Below are 17763 nucleotides of genomic sequence, written 5' to 3' on the forward strand. Positions count from 1 at the left end.
TACTGTATTTGGTGACCTACCAAGAAAGACCTCTTTGAAGACAGACTCAAGAAAAGTGGGTTTTTCTCTGATGGGTCTGGTAGGCAAGGATCTGCAAAAGCCTGAGCCTGGCAGCCTGGAGCTAGGATGGTTAACCCTAGTATAAAATTCAACGCAATTTTCCTATCTCCCAACAACAAGAAAAAATGAGTCTGGAGAACACCCAGATTATTACATCAACATACAACAGCACACTGGCTTCAAGGATGAGAAAGGAAAGGGACAGGGGATTAGAACTGTTGTTTTTCTTCCTCTTTGGCACATAGGCTTCCTTTTTACTAAAAATAAATGATTAGAATTAAGGAATATTTGATTTAGCTGAAGATACGGGGTATTAGGATACCTGAACTAAGTAACAATAACTGAACCAGTGTGGTGGTACAGACCTATGATCCCAGCACAGAAGAGGCTAAAGCAGGAGGGGGGTGAGTTTGACATCAGCCTGGCTATACAGCTGAAATTCTGTCTCACAGGAGACAAAAACAAAACAAAAAAGGTAGAAATTAATAGAAGATATCTGAGCACCTACATCAGTGTTCTAGACAGAAAACCAGAAGGCAAAGAATTTGCTGGTAGCACAATGGCTTGTGTCATTAGTAGCCATTTGAAGATGACAACCCAAATCTCCAAGGAAGGGGTGCTAGCCTATGGTCTAATCTTTCAATCACCATTATCTCCAGTTAATTCTTCAATGAAAGCAAATACTAAAATGATAACATAGCCAGTCTACAAAAAGCCCACATTTTGAGACACTCCCTGCTGTTAAATTCCATTCCAAGAGACAAGCAAGAAATGCTTCCCACAGGTGGTGAAACAGGTTCCATGTGCTCTGCCCAGATCAGCTATTGAAGAAATGGGATACTGTTTCATGTTCTGTTTAAGTCCAGACACCCAAACACAAGGCAGAGCAGAAAATTCTGCCCTGAACTCTGCTTCTGCTGTGTGATGGCTCACATGTTATACTGTCTCATCTTCAATACCCTTAAGAGGACAGAAATCAGGACCAGCAAAGACAGCAAAGCCATCAGCACATTTATTGGGATTATTAAATAATTCATATACACTCAACACTAATACACAGAAATGACGTTAACTTTTAAGATACAGCAATGCTCAAAGTAAGGTCCTTCAAGAATCACAAAAGCTTCTTAGTACTGAATCTTTAAGAAATGGAATGACTACGCTAGCCATGTCAGATGTATCTCAATCAACTCCAAAACTCAATACTGTAAACATGTTTTCTACTCAAAAAGCAAACAAAAATATACCCATAATTTAGAAATGTTCGTTTTTTGATTCATTTGTAAATGCCAGGGAGATATTTGATAAAGGAAAACACCTAGTCCCCTCAAAACCCAAAAAGGGTGTTCTCGTAGTCATCAGTAAGAATATTTCCATTCCCAGGTGACAGATTTCTTCTCTAGCATGAACAGGAAGTCTCATCTCATTTCATAGCTGTGTGATTAACCAACAAAGCCTCTCCTCTACTGGGTTAAAATACTAGGCACACACTCACTATAATCACCCAAGAGCCAAGGCAGACCCAATGTCAGCTGTGGTGGGCAATCTTTATTGTATAGTATATTACTGTATGGAGATACTTTGTTTTCTAATGACAAGTATGTTGAAATTGGTCTCATTAGTAAGTGAATGTTGTAAGACACATAGCAATGTATTATTTTAAAAAAATCTGTTTACGTATTCCTACTCTTGATAAATTTAAATATAAAATCTAATTATGCAAAGTCTGTGTTCTATTTAACCCTGTGTAGCAAATAATGTAAATGCTGAAAATGAGGAACATTTAAAGAAATCTCTCTATAAAGAACCTCAGGTACAGGGCTGAAGAGATGTGAAGAGATGACTCACTCAGAGCAAGTGCAGAACATTTGTTACTCTTGCAGAGGATCTAGGTTGTTCCCAGCATCCACATGGCAGCTCACAACTTTCTGTAACTCTAGTGGCAGAGGATCTAACACCTTCTTCTGACTTCTGTGGGCACCAGGCATACACATGGAACATAAACATTCGTAAACATAATTCAAAAAAAAGAGAAGAACTTTAGGTATCACTCAGCTTTAGGGATAGAAAAGAAAAAGAAAAAGAAAACAAATTTTAATTTTTTAAAGAAAGAAAATCATTCAGACTCTCAGACTTTATTGAACAAAGCAGGCAGGAAAGGAATCAAACATTTATAAGATATATTTATTATTTTTCTGACCAAAGTGCAATGATTTTTAAAATCTTTTTAAAACAAGTAACCATGAAACAATGTATTCCAGAAAATAAAATACAAATGGGAATTTTAACTATTAGATTGCTTTTCCTAATTTAGTCTAACTCTGTATTTAGTCTAACAAACAAACAAAACAAAACAAACCCTGAAGTATTATTAAAATAAGAATGAATCATATCAACATAAACTAGCACATGCATGTCGGGGTCTACTACTAAGAACCGTGTTAACATCAGTTAAATGATGACTAGCCCTATGTCACAGGGCATAGGAACACAAGTCATTTCCTTTTGCCCCACAGATTATGTCAGAAGAAAGCTGGCAATCTTGTCAGGCTCTGAAGCCCCGTCCCGACTCAAGCCTTGAAAGCAAAGACTATGCCCTGCCATACGTCTTTGCATATGCTGTAATAAGTTAACGCCTAAGTTTTAACTTTCGATAGAAAATGGTCAGTCATTTGATAAATACTAGAACATTGCTAGGAATCCATTTTGTGAGTTCGTTTACTAAATACCTTGTGCAAGAACTGACTAGACATAAAGTTCCTTTAAATTTGGTCCACAGATTCACTTAACAGGTTGGAAATCTTAATATGCAGCAAAAGAATTTCCAAATCCTAACACGGTGCAATTACAAAAGGGATATACATGCATACTAAACAATTTTGCTCACAGAAGGCACAAACAGAAAAGGGACAGTCTTGTAACACAAACAACAACTAGCTGAAACCCTTCTTCATTTGGTGAGCACCATAATACCTAAGATGATCAAACCTGAATTTACTGTGTACTGTGACCACAAATTAAAAATAGCACATAATTTGTATTACTATATATTTCTAGACATTAATTGAGATGTAATTTTGAAAGATTAAAATTGCCTTAAAAGGGGGCTGTGATAGCAGCTATAAAGCAATATTCAAGCATGATTTAAAGATGTTTTCTTCAGGTTTAGTTAGCCTTCTTTGTCAAAAATCTTCACAACTTCACCAAAAACCTATAAAGGAAAAACACAATTTTAAAAGCAGATATTATCAAAAACACTGTATAGCATATGTGAGATCCTGGGTTCAATTCCCAACATCCAAATTAAAAGTAAAACAAACTATACATAAAAGATTGTACAGCTAAGTTCCTGTTAAAAACATCAATTTTATATTAATTTTAAACATTATAATTTCTTAATCTATTTCACTTTACCAATAATACAAATGAAACACACAAAATTATGAACATGTTGCCTTCAATTTTATTAATGCTTTCCTGACAAAATGCACTTCTTGATGGGCTGCTAGTAGTCTGGTAAAATGTAAACTCAAGAGGCTAATCTCATTTTTGACTTTAAAACTAAGTCCTCTCATGTGCTGCCTCACCACTGTAGAAAGTGTCAATCAATGGGTGAACTACTCAATGAGCCCGCCTCTGGGCCTTGCTTTTCTGTCCCTTGATTACAAGAGGAAGAAGATGGAGAGGATCAGGGGAAGGGAGAGTAGATGAACTCAGAAGCACTAGGGATATCTGCAGACAGATTCACATACACGGAAGCACGGGCATGAAGTATGAACAAGACAGAGGCCAGAGTCCTGGAAGCCCTGCACCTCTGAAGCTCTATGTTCTGGAAGAGAGAATAGCTGGGCCCTTGGCTACGACATGCCAGTTGTGCTACAAATCTGAACAAACAAGATCTAAATCAGTGTACTGAAAATACCAACCTTCCACTGAGGAAAGAGGTTTGGAATTAATAAACCACCCACTTCTAAAAAAAATCAGGTCTGAAGTTGTAAAACCCATTTTAGACTTTAAAAAATGAAATGGGGGGAAAAAAACAAAAACAAAACCCAAAATCAAAAAGACAACTAATTTCACAGTTTGCCTCAAATGTCTCCCACCTACCCATGACCACACTTCTCACTTCTGCGTGCTACAAAGGCAAGGTTGGTGCACCTACCTCATCAACAGACCTAGAAGCATCTATTTTCTTGACTTTCCCCATTTCTTCATATAAGTCAATAATTGGTTTTGTTGACTGAAGATAAGTCTGAATTCTGCAAATGAAACATGTATTTCAAGACTGTAGGTAATTTGTCCTCCCTCTTCCACGTTATAGAAGGTGACGACAGAGTCTGACTCACATACTTTTCTTTTTACAAGCCACAGTGCCTATACAAGCATGATGTTCTTTTCTGGACAAGAGAACAGGCATTTCATCTGTCACCCAATGCCTACACCAGGACTGAGGTAGAAAAAAGCCTGCAAAGTACCTCTTTTCCAGGCTCTCTCTGTTGTCATCACTTCTACCACTGCTTTTTCCCCTTTCAAGACATCGCTCAATACAGATCTAAAAAGCGACAGAAGTAAAAAATTATGCTTAAAAAAAACTCAAAAGGAAATATTTTGAAGACACTAAAACAAAACAGAAAAAGAAAACATCCTACATTAAACTCAATGTGTCTAACTCATTAATCAACATGCAAATCTTTTTAAATTTAAACATGTGGTTCAATTTATATAAACTAGGTTAAATAAGTACAGATCATAATAAGGATTCATTCATGACTCAGTTTTTCCTGTGTATTTTTTTCAAGCTGCAATGAAAAGAAGCTCTGTGTGGGTGTGGCTTCATCTCAGACATATTATTAACTCATTAGGTATGAATTACGTTCCTCAAACTTTGTATCATTTTTGGTTACTTTATAATAACTCCATAAATATCCAAATATTTGAGTCAACACATTTGAATAAAGCATCTCTTGTTAATCGTGAATAAACATTCCTTAGTTATAAAGCTGTGGTGACATTCTAAAGTTAACTTTGAAGAATAAGTGAAAACATATTTTTAAGAGTTGGGAGAAGAGAGTTACATTTTAAAACAACTCAAAGCCTGTGGCAAGTCTTTACCAGAGGCACATGTACAATCCAACCTAAGAATAGCCAACTTCCTTCAAGGCACTACTTCAGATTCAGACTGTTGACATTAATTTAATGAAATTTATAGCATAGTGGTTGTCAAACAGAGTCAAGCTTTTTAATTAAATGGTTCTGAGAAATTTACTTACTCAAAGGTATACCTGGGTATGCTATTAGAAGTGTCGGAGGTGGGGTAAGGATGTGTTCTTACTATTTCCAAGTAAATTTATCCTTAGAAGATAAATTCTCCTACATTTCTTTAAAATAGTAGGCTTCTCCACTTTTTCAGATATGTATCTTCTAGTAAACAATATACTGTTCCAAGTAGCTTCATTACTTGATATTACTGTGTATATCAATGCTTACTAAGACAAAAGTCAACTTAACTCTTATTATATTGAAAATAGAGCAAGCCTTAGGGTCACAAAGCAGCCAATGCCAAGAGCCCTCAATATTCTATTAGCAAGAAGTGCTGCTCTGCCCACCCAATCTATTCACTTACTAAATATATATACTGCTGCTAACAGAAAATGTAAATGAAAAAAAATCACTGTTTTTCTCTAACCGCTGATTATCTATAGCTTGAATCCCATGTGGGCAGATGAAGATGTTTATTACCTCATTATTACAGTCAAAAAATAGAACAAAAGATACATCTGCCTTCCCATCCATGGTCTTGTTCCAACCTTGAAGGTTATCTTGATTTCTTGGAAATCCATCAATCAAGAATTTATTCTTCTGAGCATTGGCAGCCATTGTTTGGTCCATTTCCTAAAGAAAAGAGACTTAGGCTCAATACTGTATCACCAAACGACAATTTCTTAAGCAGCATAGTGGGCACAGGACTATTTGCTATTATTCCTAAGACACAAGAGTGGAAGGTACATAGTGAAACAGACTAGACAGAAATGAGCCAACTTCTTGACATTGTTGCCTCAGCTGGCAAGACTCTAGCATGTGCTCCCCTATTCTCGCCACCTCCCCTCTGCAGCTTCCGTATCATATGAAACACATCCTATAGTGTACCTGTTGACTGTCCTCTGAAGGTTCATGTGTTTGCTAAAAGCTTGATCTTTAGGACCGTGGCCTCAAGGATCATTAGGAATACATTTTTTTCCAACTCAGTTTGTCACCCAGATTTTTTTTTTTAATCTTAGTGAGCCACAGTGGTTTTATTTGTTGTTTTTGTTAAGATTTATTTATTTATCAACTTTATGCCAGAAGAGGGCATCAGATCCTACTATAGATGGTTGTGAGCCACCATGTGGCTGCTGGGAATTGAACTCAGGACCTCTAGAAGAGCAGTCAGTGCTCTTAACCACTGAGCTATCTCTCCAGCCCCTGGGGAATAAATTTCTAAAGAGGACTGTGGGATCCTGGCCCTTTTATCTCCTTACTTCCTGGCCAAGAGGTAAGCAGTCTGCTTCACCATGTCATCTAGCACCACTCCCAGGAGGCTGAACCCATGTGTCTACCTTAAGTAGAATGATGGCACAGTGACAGCTGATCAGCACAGTGAATATCACCTCCTCATGCAAATTACCACTAACCCAGAGCTTTGCTCCAGCATTAGAGATCCCGTGTCGCCCTCGTGTTTCCCTCTCTAAATCTGTGCTGTAGGAGGTGCAGGCAAGGACTCACTACGTAACTTGGGCTGGTTTCCAACTTGAAATCTTGCTAGGGCTGTGGGTGTGCACCACCACCCCCTGCTGAAAGCACACTCCTTCTATAGGAGCTCAAATTCACTGTACTTCAGATCTAATAGCTAGAAGCTGGGAAAGCACTCTATTACTGCGTAATATTCCCAGTTTTGTTTTGTTGGTTTTTTGTTTTTTTTTTTTTACTTTTTTGATTGTTTGTTTTGAGACAGGGTCCCAATTAATTCTCCAAGTTGGCTTTTCAACTCTTTTGGTAGCTCAGGTCAGTCTTGACTGAAATTCCTCTGGCTTTGGCTTCCTAAGCACAGGCCTGTGTTACCAGGCCTGCCTGGTTGTTAACATTATTTAGGATTCAGTATTTAAAAAAAAAAAAAATCTGGCCAGGTGTGGTAATGCATGCCTTTAATCCCAGCACTTAGGAGGCAGAGACAGGCAGATCTATGAGTTTGAGACCAGCCTGGTTTATATAGAGTTCCAAAACAGTCAGTATTATATAAACAAACAAAGTAGTAAAAAAAAAAAAAAAAAACAACCTTAAACTAATTTTATCTAAATGGAATTGGCTGCACCCAAACACAGACGCACAAGATGTAATACATTCAGAAAGACTACAAAAACACTCTCACCATCCTTCCCAAAGCCTGAACTTATGCAGAATATGGGAGTAACACGAACAGGAGATGTAATCTCTAATCTGTCTAAATCCTTGGCACCTCCGCTCACCAGTTGCACACCTCTGACAAGCTTTAGAGGGTCCTTTAGTCCAAAGCAAACTGACATGCATTGCTCTCCAGGTCCCAAGTTTTCTTGTTCCACAAGAATATTGCCAGGACCTATTTTCTTTAAGAGTTTATCTCAGAATCTAGCTGCTCTAATTTCACAAAACTTTTACAGTGTTAAGTTCCTGCTACAGCATTTCTACCCCAATTATGATAGAAGGTCTCTAGAGAAGCCACATCAAATATGTTCCCTTAGTATACATTCATTTGAGATCTACTATCAGAGTGAGGTCACTGCCCTGGCTCCTGGAGGATTCAGTCTACTGGGTAACAACTACATATTATAACCTGCAAAGTCCTAGGACAACAAAGGAAGTTCTTAAAATAAGAAATACAAAGTGCCTAGAGACTATGAGAAAACTTGACCAAAGAGTTGGCAGTGAAGTTGTTTCCTAAACAGTAAAGCAGCATGCCAACAGGGATCACTTAGACAGCTGGAATCAGGGATATAAAGGTTGGGATGAGAAAGCATGACGGCTTTGATGAATCTGAAGCAAGCTGGTATAAATGAATCTTAGGGCATGCGTAAATAGTTGTGGGAGATAAGATGGAAAGGAAAGAGGGTTAAAAGGCTCAAGTGATGGTAGAGATAGACAGAAGAACAGGAGTGGATAGAGAGCCTCTCACTAAAGAGTTGGGTAGTTAACCCAACCAACAGCCAAGACAGGAAATAAAGACACATACTTTAAATGACAGTTAACCTCTGGCATGACTTTGACACATCTATGAGAAGTTTAGATAGAGACCTGATAGAAACATACCTGGAACCTAGAACAAAGGTTTATGTGCGCCGTAGAGTTCACCAGCATTGGCACAGTGAAAACATAAGGCATAGTTTAAAACAACCCAGCAAGGAATATATGAAATGAGAGCTGAAGAAAACCAAACTCTAAGAAGCATAGTGATTTAGAAAACTTGCAAAAGGGGGGGAAAATCAAGAGACTGAAAACAGCAGCTCCTACAATAGAAAGAAAATGAACTGATGATGTTACAAGAAACGGGTAGAGGGCTGGAGAAATGGCTCAGTGGTTAAGAGCATTGCCTGCTCTTCTAAAGGTCCTGAGTTCAATTCCCAGCAACCACATGGTGGCTCACAACCATCTGTAATAAGGTCTGGTGCCTTCTGGCCTGCAGACATACAAACAGACAGAATATTGTATACTAAATAAATAAACAAACAAATATTTTTAAAAAAAGGAAATGGGTAAAATTAGTTTTAAAGAGACCTGCTTTGTTTTTCAAGACAGTTTCTCTGTGTAGTCCTGGCTATCCTGGGACTCTCTTTGTAGACCAGGCTGGCCTCAAACTCAGAGATCCACCTACTTCTGCCTCCCTTATGCTGGCATTAAAGGCATGAGCCATCACTCCCAGCTCGACAGAGACATTTATTAATTAAGATTTAAATGCTACAGGAAAAATAAAGACTAGACATATTTTCTGGGCTACACAGGCAAGATCACTGATACATACAAGAAGAGTTCTGCCTATAATCACAGGTGAGGTTGAGAATGAGGTTGGAAGATTCCAAGTTTAAGGACTACCTGGGCTACAGACTGAGTTCAAAGCCAACTGGGCCGCCTGGTAAGAGCCTGTCTCAAAGATAGCAAGTATAAAAAAGGTTGAGGACAGCTCACTGACAGGGTGCTTGCCGAACATATTTAAAGCCCTATATTCAATCACCAGTACTGCACACAAAAAAGAACAGTTTTAATGGAGATGTCGACTACCCTTTAATAACGCTCACCACCTATAATGCATTGGAGCCAGAAGACAGGACTGCAGATTTATTTACTCTTGAAAGGAAGTTGGTCTCCAGACTGAGGCAAGAGGCAGACTATGTAAGAGCCACTCTATAATGGTCTGCTCTGTCCCTTTAAGAGACAAGGCACACCCACTCCCCACCTAGGCAAGCTGATCTTCAGCTTCTAGCCTGAGTCCTTCTCCCTCTCAGCCTGAGTCCTCCCTCTCAGAGGCAGCTTCTGTCTCCCCCCACTTCTTCCCTTCTGTTTCTCTCTTTCTCTCTCTCCCTCCCTCCCTCTTTGCTCTTCTCCCCTTCTCTTTTTCTCCTCCATAACCCACTAAATAAATATCCAACCTCACTCTGCATGGCGTGCCTATCCATGTCTCTGTCTCTCATTCTCTGTGTGGCTCCCTGCCGGGGACCAGCCACCTTTGGAGACCTGGGGTCTTGTGACATGCCCATCTGTCTGTCTTTCCTTGTGGGACTGGCTGCCCCATCAAGGTCTCTTACCCACCACGTGGCCCCCTGCCTGGGACTTGCTGCCCCTGTGGCCCCCTGCAGCCACTTGGGGACATGCACTGTCCCTGCCTGGGACTGGCTGCTCTTGGGACCCGCTGCCTGCTGCTGCTCAGGGACCTGTGGTGTGGTCTTATGGCCCGCTGCCCCTCAGGGAACTTGCAGCATTTTTACTTAATCCATTACACACTCTATACCCCAAGTGTCTCCAGTTATTCCCAGGATTCACTGGGATCTGCTTATTGCTTCCTGTTCCTAACACTGCAATTCCATCTCACTGGTTCTTTTATGTCAAGATACTTGTTACCGATTAGCGTTGGGGATCTACAGCAAAGCAATACCCACCAACATATATTTTTTAGATCTTAGAGTGAAAATGGCAATGTGTTCATCAAGTAAAAAAGGAGACTTCAAAACAGAGAACATCAACAATGAGAAAAACACAAGTGGGAGGCAAGGAAGGAGAGAACAAAGATTTCCAGGAAAAAAGAGGAAAGTGCAAGGAAAGGGGTGATAACCACATGGAAGAAGAATAACTGAATAACTGAATGCTGGGACGGATGGGCCAAGTACCTGTAATCCTAACAGGCAGATGTAGGAAGACTCAGGCCAGCCTAGGCTACATGAGACTTCTTCAAAAACAAAAAATTCTACAAGTACCTTAGACTGGACTACAGCTAGTCTTAGACCAAAGCATAGAGTACTTGCTACTGCCAATTTCGTCACAGTGAAAGCAGTTCCCGTCATTTTCAAAGACCACAACTACCTTCCATAATCAAGAAATTTAACATTCTAATTTTTTGTTATACAAATGAAGGTATATTTAGCTTCTTGTGTCCTTGGTAGTTCCAATAGGTTGATATTCCTGCTCCTTACCCTCTTTAATAAACTGATGGTTATCTCAACTGGCACAATCTTTCCTTCTTTAATGTACTTTTCAATAAGTTCACCATACTGTGAATCTGGATTCTTCCTTTCATCACGAAGAAGCTCTCCAGCAGAAAGGTGTGTGTAGCCATATTTCTGGAACAAACAACATATAAAAATATAAGAATTCATTCAATTCAGTGATAGGAGTACACATAATTTTGTGTTAATTTCTATATTAGAATTTCTCTTCAATAAAGTAGTTTTGCTTATGTGGCAAATAATACTAAGAAATAATTTAAGAGATTTCATACAGTCCAGTTTGCCTATTAGTAAATAGCCTTGCCCCTTAATAACCATGTCTGCACAATGAAATCATCTCAACATTTATCTAGTCAAAGCACTGACATCTCACTATATTCCTTCACAAACACAAAGTTTAAATGTAAGAATGAAAATGTCTACCAAAAATCTGAGACTCAAGTCAAAAAAGTCAAAAAGTCTAAACTGAATTCATCTCCACTTCCGCCAACTCCATTCTTCTGTCCTCTTTCTTTTCCCTGCAAACAGCTCATGGCCGCCTATACCAGGAGAGGAGCTTCTTGACTTCTCAGAACACCTAAACAATCTGTCACACCACTCAGGCCAGCCTCTTCAAATCCATTTCCTAACTTTGTACTCCTAAGAAGTCTCAATAATAAAATGAGAATATAGATACTTATTTTGTAAGCTTGTGGTCATGGCTAAATAAGATAAAGTACATAAATCATATTATAAAAGGATAAGAGCCATCAATTGCTTCCTTGCCGTCATAATTACTGCGTGCACGAATCTGTGTGTGCGCACACGTGCGTGCAGGTTAAACATGAAAGTGGCACACACGTCCGTGTGTAAGCTAGAGAGCATACAGACTAGAGAGATCTGTCATACTCAAACATCTTATACATTCATGTTTACCTTTTCTGCAGCAAGGTTCTTGCACTGGCCCGGAGCTTGCTATGTAAGCCTGGCTATCTGACCAGTAAGTCCCAGGGATCTGCTTGTCTCTGCCTCTCCAGTGCTGGGATGACAAATACCCACCACTATACCCAGCTTTTTTACCTGGGCTCTGGGGTCAAACTCATATCCTCAGGCTTGTACTTTACACTGACCAAGCTGTCTCCCCAGCCCAAGATACTTAGCTTCAAATAATGTTTTTTATATTATATAGTCATATACCTCTTATCAATTATCTATCTTAAATAAATATTTGAGACAAAGTTTCTCTGTGTAGCTTTTGTTCCTGTCATGGAACCAGACCTTGTAGACCAGGCTGGCCTTGAACTCACAGATATCCACCTGCCTCTGCCTCCCAAGTGCTAGGCGCCACCACCACCACCTGACTTAAATAATATTTTTATATTATATAGTCATATACCTCGTATTAATGTTTTGATCAATAAGAACCACATATACAGTGGTGGTCCCAAAACATTATAATGAAGCTACAAATTGCTATCACCTAGTGACATCTAGGCTGTCATAGCACAATATACACTCATACACTGTAGTGATGCCAGTATAGATAACACTAATGTACTGCCAGTCATATAAAACTATTGCATACAGTTAGGAACAGAGCACAATACTTGATGGCAAATGCTCTATTACTGCTCTGTTTACTATACTTTTATTGTTATTTTATATTGTTATTATACCTTCTAATTATAAAATAAAGAACTCCACTAAATAATAGCATGTCACATTACTCAAGCATCAGACTCATATATCTCATGCATTTCATGGTTACCTTTACTGCAGCAAGGGACCACATCAAGTATCTGACCTATCTATCATATGGGTTTGTACAAGTTCAAACAATCTTACGATGTTTGAACAAAATAGCCTAGTGGTGCATAGCTCCATCATTAAACGAAACACGCTATAAGGACAAGGAGAGAACGGAAATGTTGCTGCGTTAACACCATAAAGTATATCTATAAAAATTAAGGGGGCTGGAGAGATGGCTCAGTGGTTAAGAGCATCGCCTGCTCTTCCAAAGGTTCTGAGTTCAATTCCCAGCAACCACATGGTGGCTCACAACCATCTGTAATGAGGTCTGGTGCCCTCTTCTGGCCTGGAGACATACACGCAAACAGAATATTGTATACATAATAAATAAATAAATAAATATTTAAAAAAAAATTAAAATGATGGAACCAATCGAAGAGAGGCAGGAGGGAATATATGAGCAAGGGAGTCCAATATCATGATGGAGAAATCTACAGAGACAACTGAACCAAGCTCGTGCAAACTCATGAAATCTAGACTGACAGCCGTGGAGCCTCCATGGGACTGAACGAGGCCCTCCATATGTGAGACAGTGGTGAAGCATGGACCATCTGAGGGGCCCCTTGCAGTGGGACCAGGATCCATCCCTGGTGCATGAGCTAGCTTGTTGGAGTCCATTCCCTATGGCAGGATGCCATGCTCAGCCTAAATGCAGGGGGGGCTTGGTCCTGCCCCAACTTAATGTGCCAGACTTTGTTGACTTCCTAGGGGAGTCCTTACCTGTTGGGAGGAATGGATAAGCAGTGGACTCAAGGGAGAGGGGAGAGGGGAGGTGAAGGGAGGAGGAGGTGTGTGGGGGGGGGAGAACCGTGAATGGAATGTAAGATGAAATTAAAAAAATAAAATTAAATTTTTTTTAAAAAAAGAAAAAAATTAAAATGACTATAATACCATTAGATGATATGATCTTCTGAGGCTAAGTTGTAAATGTGGCCTCGTGACTAACTGAAATTATAAATGTAGTACACAGATATACACACATACATACATACACACTAAAGGTTTTACTTAAAAAAAATCAGGCAATGGGCTTCAGTTAGACAGCGTCAATGGCAATGACAAAAGACTCATGATGAGATACTAGGGGAGAGTGACAACTAAGCTAAATCACAGGGTTCTGAACTGCCACTTCTTTGTTTTGTTTTTGTTTGTTTGTTTGTTTTTGTTTTTTGAGACAAGGTTTCTCTCTGTAACAGTTCTGGCTGTCCAGGCTTCGTAGCTCAGGCTGACCTTGAACTCACTAGGATCTGCCAGCTTCCCAAGTGCTGGAAAAATGGGCACTTCCTGAGTACAATAAGGAGCCAACAGTCTTATGTGAAGATCCTGAATAATGAAAAGCTTCCCCACAAGGATTGACATGTTGGGGGCTGGAGAAACAGCTCAGAGGTTAAGATCACTGACTGTTCTTCCATAGGACCAGGGCTCAATTCCCAGCATCCACATGGCAGCTCACAACTGTCTGAACCTCCAGTTCTAGAGAACCCAATCTGACACCCATGGCAAAACACCAATGCACATAAAATTAGAAAAAACAAATTAAAATAACATTAAAAAAAAGAATTTGCTGGGAGGTGGTGATGCATGCATTTAATATCAGTACTTTGGAGGCAAAAGCAAGTGGATCTCGGTGAGTTCAAGGCTAGCCTGGTCTATAAGAGCTAGTTCCAAAACAGCTAGGACTGTTACAAAGAGAAATCCTGTCTCAAAAAAAACCATAAAAAAATTTTACGTGTCTATTATTAAACCAAAAGAATAACACAACCTAGTGTCAATATTAGGATATTCATATTCAATACATATTCATACAACACATCTCACTCCAAATCTTAAGACCCCTTCAATGAGGTTTTATCTTGCATGTATATAACTTAAATGAACATTAGGGTGTGAGGCAGTCCACACTATCACCCCACTTGTGAAGTGTCGGTGTGGTAGCATATATCTGTAATCCTAGCTACTCAAGAGACTGAATCGGGAGAACACTGAGTTTAAGGCAATTAAAAAAAAAGCATTTCAACTGAATTTTTTTTTTAAATCTCCCAATGTGGGGGGGCTGGAGGGATGGCTCAGTGGTTAAGAGCACAGGCTGCTCTTCCAGAGGTCCTGAGTTCAATTCCCAGCAACCACAACCCCAGTGGCTCACAACCATCTAGAATGAGATCTGGTGCCCTCTTCTGGCCTGCAGACATACATGCAGACAGAACACTGTATACGTAATAAATAAATCTTTTTTAAAAAAGTATTTATTTACTTATGTTGTATACAATATTCTGTCTGTGCATATGTCTGCAGGGCAGAAGAGGGCACCAGACCCCATTACAGATGGTTGTGAGCCACCATGTGGTTGCTGGGAATTGAACTCAGGACCTTTGGAAGAGCAGGCAGTGCTCTTAACCTCTGAGCCATCCCTCCAGCCCCAATAAATCTTTAAAAAGAAAAAAATCTCCAAATGACCAAGGTTATAAATGAGCTTTCCAATATACCTTTATTCCCATTCCATTTCCCAAAAGTGTTGGCTAAATTTCTTGCTCACAAAATAGTAAGGTAGCAATAACACTGTCAGCAAAAGAAAAGAAACTCTAAAGGGGATTTACTAACTAAATTTGGATATAAAGTTGGATGAAAATAAATAAAAATCATAGCATCACCATGTTTCTGTCTCACTCCTTTAAGTGTTTCTGGTAAGAGAAATTATCAGAAGTATTAAAATTGCAGTTGGTTTTAAAAAACTCCCATTATTCACAGAAACTAGAAATATAAAATTGTTCAATTACGTCCATACTGGTTGCTCGATGCCTACTTGATCACCCAGTATACAGGCGCAGGACTTTATGAAAAACGAACTGTGACCTACTTTCCCATTTACTATGTACAATTTTCAAAAAGCATTGTGCAACTACTGTCCACAGAACTTTAAAGCAGCTTCAGCGCCCACTGTTTATTTTGGCTTTTACTTGGAAGCCCCTGCTTGCCGGATGCTCTCCTCTGGCCTAGAGCGTATGCACATGGTGATACTGAACAAAGGCAGAGGCCAGCAGCCCTAATGATGGCAAGTGCTCAGTGACAGCACCACAGTGCCAACCATGCAAGTTCAGAAACCTGGCTACTGACACTGGAGAACTCAAACTGGCAAGATTTATATTGTCTTAAAATGGGATTACATCATTTTTTTTTGGAAAAGGACTAGCTATAAAGCAGATCTACAGATATATATATAATATGCGCATCAATGGTATTTGTAAAAACAATTTTTGAATTTTATTTTTAATTTAAAATTTTGTGTGTATGTGTGAGTGTGGCTTTGTGTATGTGAGCGTTGTACCTGCAAAGGCCGGAAGAGTGTTGGATCCTCGTAGTTGACATTATAGACGCTGCCAGCCAGTCAACATGGGTGCTAGAAACCAAACTAAGGTCCCCTAAAAAAGCAATAAGCACTCCAGCCACCAGTGTAAGACAACTTTATAGCTTGTCTAAAGAAGAAATACCATTTTCTACAAAGTACACAAGAACTATAACCATGTCAACGCTGTGGGTCCATGTCTCACTTCCTCGCGGATATTCTACTCTGCAGTCTATTGACCAGGTCTGTCTACTACATTCTTCATACAGAGTTTGCTGAAGCCATCCTCTTTCCAGAGTTTCAACAGCAGCAAAGTAACTGTCACTTAAATACTAGTTACCATGGCATTTTAATAATAACTGAGCTTTAAAAGCACAACTTCCAAAGCATTCTGCTATCATTAAGTCCGTTATGCCATCTTTAAGAAAAGCAAGTATAGATATTTCCAGTCTTAGCCATTTTTTTTCTTACACTCTCTATGATTTTCTAGCAGTTAAAATCGAGTGGTTCTCACAGGCAACACTGTGTTCAAAAGCACATCAGCTTATAAATCCTATAGACGACAAGGACTGTAATTTTAAGTTATTGTTCAACTAAGATAGTTTTCTAGTGACAAATAACCAAGCCCAATTTATTGAGGGTATGTGTCTAAGCTTGAATTTTTCATTTCTCTTCTTTAAGAAAATGAAAAGAGGTTGGTGAGATGCCTCAGCCATTAACAGCACTCGCAAAGGACCCGGGTTCAATTTCCAGCCCAATATAAAGGCTCACAACTGTCTGACTCCAGCTCCAATGGATCTGATGCCCTCTTCTGGCCTCCACAGGCACTGCATGAATGTGGTACAGACACATAAATTTTTTTAAATTAAATTTAAAAAAAAATGAAAAAGCCAAATGTGGGTGAGAGTATAGCTCAGTTGGCAGAGTGCTTGTCTACCATGTGTGAAGTCCAACATTCACTACAGAATGTCCTGTAAAAACAAGGTATAGTGATAAAGGCCTCTAATTTCCACACTCAGAAGGTGGAAGCAGAAGAATCATAAATTCAAGGACATCCTCAGTAACTAACAACTTTGAATCAAGTCTAAGATACATGAAACTCTGTTTCAAAAAAACAAACAAACAAAAGGTCAGCTCATGACGTGACTCAGTGGGTAACAGTGCTTGTCATCAATCTTGCTGACCTGAGTTTGAATCCAGGATCTACAAGGTGGAAGGAGAGAACCAATACCACAAGCTGACCTCTGAACTTCACGCATGCATCATGTGCAAACACGCAAACACACACACACACACACACAATTCGGATATAGAAGCACTTACATTTATAATCTTAGTGCTCAGGAGAAAGAGGCAGGAGAACCACTACAAGTTTGAGGCTGACCTAACTCCACACACAGTAAGACCCTGTCTTAAAAATAACAAAAATTACTTGAAAAGCAACATTTATGACACAAGAAACAGGGTTAAGAGAAATAAAAATGCACCATGGTCTCAGTAAGAACAAAACAATAGGGGCTGGAGAGATGGCTCAGTGGTTAAGAGCATTGCCTGCTCTTCCAAAGGTCCTGAGTTCAATTCCTGGCAACCACATGGTGGCTCACAACCATCTGTAATGAGGTCTGGTGCCCTCTTCTGGCCTGCAGACATACACACAGACAGAATATTGTATATATAATAAATAAATAAATAATTATTTTTAAAAAAAAAAAGAACAAAACAATATTCTCTTTTACCAAAGCAGGCAGATGTCAATTTATGGCATCTACTCCAACAACTATGGCTTAAGTCACTGTCCTACTGCTGTGAAGAGACACCAAGACCAAGCCAACTTTGTTAAGAGAAAACATT

The 17763-nt window shown here is 39.3% G+C and overlaps 1 protein-coding gene across 1 annotated transcript in view; it reads right to left on the reverse strand.

Moving 5' to 3' along the window:
• Positions 1 to 2183: 2183 nt before the first annotated feature.
• Cmpk1 (cytidine/uridine monophosphate kinase 1) overlaps positions 2184 to 17763 on the reverse strand; it is a 30921-nt gene continuing 15341 nt past the window's right edge. Inside the window, exons 2-6 of the mRNA XM_075946764.1 lie at positions 10752 to 10898; positions 5800 to 5952; positions 4536 to 4612; positions 4223 to 4319; positions 2184 to 3271 (exon numbers count right to left, since the gene is read on the reverse strand). Of these exons, the coding sequence (XP_075802879.1) occupies positions 3230 to 3271; positions 4223 to 4319; positions 4536 to 4612; positions 5800 to 5952; positions 10752 to 10898 (516 nt within the window). The 3' untranslated portion in view covers positions 2184 to 3229. The remainder of the gene's footprint in view (positions 3272 to 4222; positions 4320 to 4535; positions 4613 to 5799; positions 5953 to 10751; positions 10899 to 17763) is intronic.

The sequence above is a fragment of the Microtus pennsylvanicus genome, chromosome 13 (assembly GCF_037038515.1).
Source record: "Microtus pennsylvanicus isolate mMicPen1 chromosome 13, mMicPen1.hap1, whole genome shotgun sequence".
Classification (NCBI taxonomy): domain Eukaryota; kingdom Metazoa; phylum Chordata; class Mammalia; order Rodentia; family Cricetidae; genus Microtus; species Microtus pennsylvanicus.